A 3,906-nucleotide genomic window follows, 5' to 3' on the forward strand; every position below is an offset into this window, starting at 1 on the left:
TTAATATATAAATATTAATTAAAATTGGTTTTCAATAATTTTTTATTCAAATACTATTAATTTTACAGAAAAATTGCAAGAAACAAAATGATTTTTTTTCCTTATAAAACTTCAAAAATTTTTTTAGAATTTTTTAATACCGTATTTTCTCATATTTGTAAAAATAAGAAAATGCAGTATTAAAAAAATTGATAAAAAAATCTGAAAAAATTTTTAAAGCTATGAGAAGAAACTAAACAATTTTTGTCTCTTGCAGTTTTTCTATAAAGTTGATAGTATTTGAATAAGAAATTATTGAAGACCAATTTTCAACAATTTTTACTAATTAATATCTTGTTAATTATTGCGAAAATTGCAAAATGGTAGAGGACTTTTCAATTCAGTTTTGTCCTCTCTACCTGTCTATGAAATATTTAACGATTATTTTGGGATCCTATATATACCCGAGTATTTCAAACCACTCGTACCACTCTTTTATCTTCGCAAGTAAGGTCCAATCAAAAAAGTGTTCAGACAAAAATTGGGGGTTAATTAGATCTTTTATTTACGTTTTTTCTATTTAAATAGGTCTTTTTAAAGACCTATTTATTGGCGCTATGCGTTTGATCTTGGCGTCGTCAAGGTCAGATCAAGGTCACATCGATTTTTTTTAATGGAACATTTTTTATTGCATATTCTTATAGCACACCTCGAAAGCTTTCCAAAACATTATAATTAAGTTTGTTTTCATTAAGTACTTTTTGAGTTATAAGACTTAAAAGTTACAGTATCTCCGGCAGTGGGTACTGGCGAATAAATTTTTATTGATCAGCCCTAGTAAAGGTATTATTCTATCTGATTATAATAAAAGTAGACAAATTCAAAGCCCAATTTTTCATTTCTACGTAAAAATAAGTGGAACAACTTCCAATAGCCTTGAACTTGAAATGTTATCCAGGTCCTAATCTTGAATAACATTAAAGAGGTTTCAGTCAGAGTTCATCATTTGGGCACTTTGGGCAATGCCAATGCTGAAGGTACTGTAACTTTTAAGCCTTATAACTCAAAAAGTATTTAATAAAAATGAATTTAATTATAGTGTTTTAGAAAGCTCTCGTATATTATAAAACATATAATAAAGAACATATAATAAAAAATAAGATGTTCCATTAAAAAAAAAATCGATAAGATCTTGACTTGATCTTGGCGACACCACACAAAGTCAAACTCATAGTGCCAATAAATAAGTCTTTAGAAACCCTACAACTTTTGTCTGAACACTTTCAGATTAGATCTTATCCTACGAAGATAAAAGGATGGTACAGTATGGTCTGAAACACCTAATATAAATATGTGTACTGCTTTAAGGCCATGATCTATCTCTATCATAATAAATTTGTAATTATCATGTTTTCCATATCATCTAACATGTCGAATTTTATATTACAACAGCAAATGCAAAAGTTACGACTGTAACTACAACTCCTATAATTGAGCAGTCATTGAATGTAACACCGAAATCTGCGCAATCATTCCCAAGGGTATTACAAACAATACCGGCAAATGTAGCAATTACGACACAACCGACTAGTATAAAGGTGATAACAACTAGTCAACAGCCAGCACCAACTGCCCTTGTTGTAAGCATTTCTTATATTTATTTTTATTACTTATTATTATATCAGGATGTTACTGAAAACACACATGCGCGCGCGCATGCATAACATATATACATATATAATTATATATTTATTTTTTAGAATAATGTGAATCCGCCCAGGCTAGCATATGTGATGCAAAGCAGCACAGGCTCACCAAGGCAGGTGCTAATAGCATCGAACCCTAATCAGCAAGTACAGGTTGATAACAACGATTTCTTCATCATTCTATCTAAAAATGAGTATTGTAATGTTTATGTAAGGTTATGTAAAAAATTTAAATATCTTCTAGATACGGCCAGTGATGAACACACCTAATAGACCACCCTTTTCAACTGTCACTTATAAGGGTAATTAAATTATTTTAAAAGAAACATTATATATTTCGTTTTAACATTATAAAGCTATGTTTTAGAAAAATAACAATGGAAAATGTTCAATGAAACAAATTGATAATAATGTTTTTGTTGCAACATTTTATATTATGTTATTTATTCTTCATTGTCTTGTCGACAGGAATATCAACGATCACGAATGGTACCGTACGTGTACTAACCACGCCAGTTCTATCAAATGTACAAATAAGTAAGGTGAATATCAAAAATAACGATTCTACTCTACAATATTTGTTCAATGATTATTATTTTAGGATTGTTTTATTACAGCATCCAGCACCTTTGCCAGACATTCCAAATTATGCACCGACGCCTGGCTGGAAACTTCCACCGCCTGCACCATCGTTGAAGATTTCAAAAGTGTCAAATGGTAAATTATGTTTCTGTTTTGTATAAATAATTCAAATTCAATACTTTTGAGACTTTCACGAGTACTTTCTTCAGAGATGCCAAAAGGTTTGCGAGTAATTACTATCATAATCTATTGCTGATACAACGTCTCGTAGATCTCGCCATTCATTTCATCATGAGGAATGTACTGATACTGAAATTCCTCCGGAGAATCTCTCCCTTTATATAATCTTTATTAAAAAGGGGGAAGATTGATTTAGCCAATGGATCATGACATGACAATAATTTGCAAATCCTTTGGCATCTCTTTAAATTCAACTTTTAAGCTGTAAAATTCTTAATAATATTAATTCTTATTACAATACCGCATAGGGATAGTGCTATCTTGGAACATGAGCTTATCGGATAAATATGCAGATATTGCGAGTTATCAATTATACGCGTATCAGGAAGTCGCTGGTGTGAATCCCAACACATCATTATGGAAGAAAGTTGGGGATGTTCGTGCACTGCCACTTCCCATGGCGTGTACGTTGACTCAGGTAAATTAAAGCAATGTTACTCGTCAGTGAGATAACGAAATTCTTTCGAATTTTTTGATTGATATTTGCAACACTATAAAAGCAATATCCTTGTTACAGTTTTCCGAGGGTAATAATTATTACTTTGCGGTCAGAGCAGTTGATACACATTCTAGAAAAGGACAGTACAGTATGCCTGGCAATATCTCTTTATAGAGAATTGACATCAAGTTTCAGAAGATCTCAGTTCTTTCTGTTTCTCCTTTATTTTTGTACTTGTGTTCAACGCGTAATTGTGATAAAAATAGTTGTAGATAATATCTCATAATATCACAGTACGAATCTGATTTGACAATTGATTTAGCTAATGTTTATATTTCGGATTATTGAATTGATCCAAATGTAGCAACTATTCCCGTTGATATTATACTTATAAATGCTTCCAATCGCACACATATAATTTGTATATAATTCTCAATTTTGAAATAGCATATCTTGTTTCTTTTTTATTCATTTCTTTTAACAAGTGAATTTTCATATATTCTTTTGGGGCAAAATATTGATTTTACAATAATTGTAATTTATTAACATTTTTTATGATAAATTCATGAAATTATTCGAATGTTTTTTTCTTTTTGGTTTTTAACACTTATGACAACAACCTGCATAATATAGAGAATTCTAGTCAAAAGTTTTCATTAAAACGTATTAATATTATTCGAAGACTGGTTTTGGAGGAAATGCATTATTATTTGAACTCAATTGAAGGTATTCTTCAATTAGGCAACAATGCTTGATTATTTGCATTGAGTTTTACTGAACGCTAAAAAAAATGATAAACGACCGATAGACATAACATTGTAGCATAAAGTGGGGAATGTTTTGTAAATTAATTATTACTTGGTCTAATCTTACTTCATCATTGGATGATCTATTATTTAAAATGTTAGACGAAAAAAACTTTGTTGCAGCAAAAAGTTAACTATATTGTAAGATTATATA

General features: G+C 30.2%; 1 protein-coding gene across 2 annotated transcripts in view; it reads left to right on the forward strand.

Moving 5' to 3' along the window:
* The window catches only part of LOC108690586 (activating transcription factor 7-interacting protein 1-like), a 23,565-nt gene extending 20,216 nt beyond the window's left edge, over nucleotides 1-3,349 (forward strand). For both annotated transcript variants that reach the window (XM_018197955.1, XM_018197956.1), the window contains exons 9-15: nucleotides 1,432-1,619; nucleotides 1,740-1,838; nucleotides 1,930-1,987; nucleotides 2,154-2,227; nucleotides 2,303-2,402; nucleotides 2,756-2,925; nucleotides 3,025-3,349. In XM_018197955.1, the coding sequence (XP_018053444.1) occupies nucleotides 1,432-1,619; nucleotides 1,740-1,838; nucleotides 1,930-1,987; nucleotides 2,154-2,227; nucleotides 2,303-2,402; nucleotides 2,756-2,925; nucleotides 3,025-3,120 (785 nt within the window). In that variant the 3' untranslated portion in view covers nucleotides 3,121-3,349. The remainder of the gene's footprint in view (nucleotides 1-1,431; nucleotides 1,620-1,739; nucleotides 1,839-1,929; nucleotides 1,988-2,153; nucleotides 2,228-2,302; nucleotides 2,403-2,755; nucleotides 2,926-3,024) is intronic.
* The last annotated feature ends 557 nt before the right edge of the window (nucleotides 3,350-3,906 follow it).

The sequence above is a fragment of the Atta colombica genome, unplaced genomic scaffold (genome assembly GCF_001594045.1).
Source record: "Atta colombica isolate Treedump-2 unplaced genomic scaffold, Acol1.0 scaffold33, whole genome shotgun sequence".
NCBI lineage: Eukaryota > Metazoa > Arthropoda > Insecta > Hymenoptera > Formicidae > Atta > Atta colombica.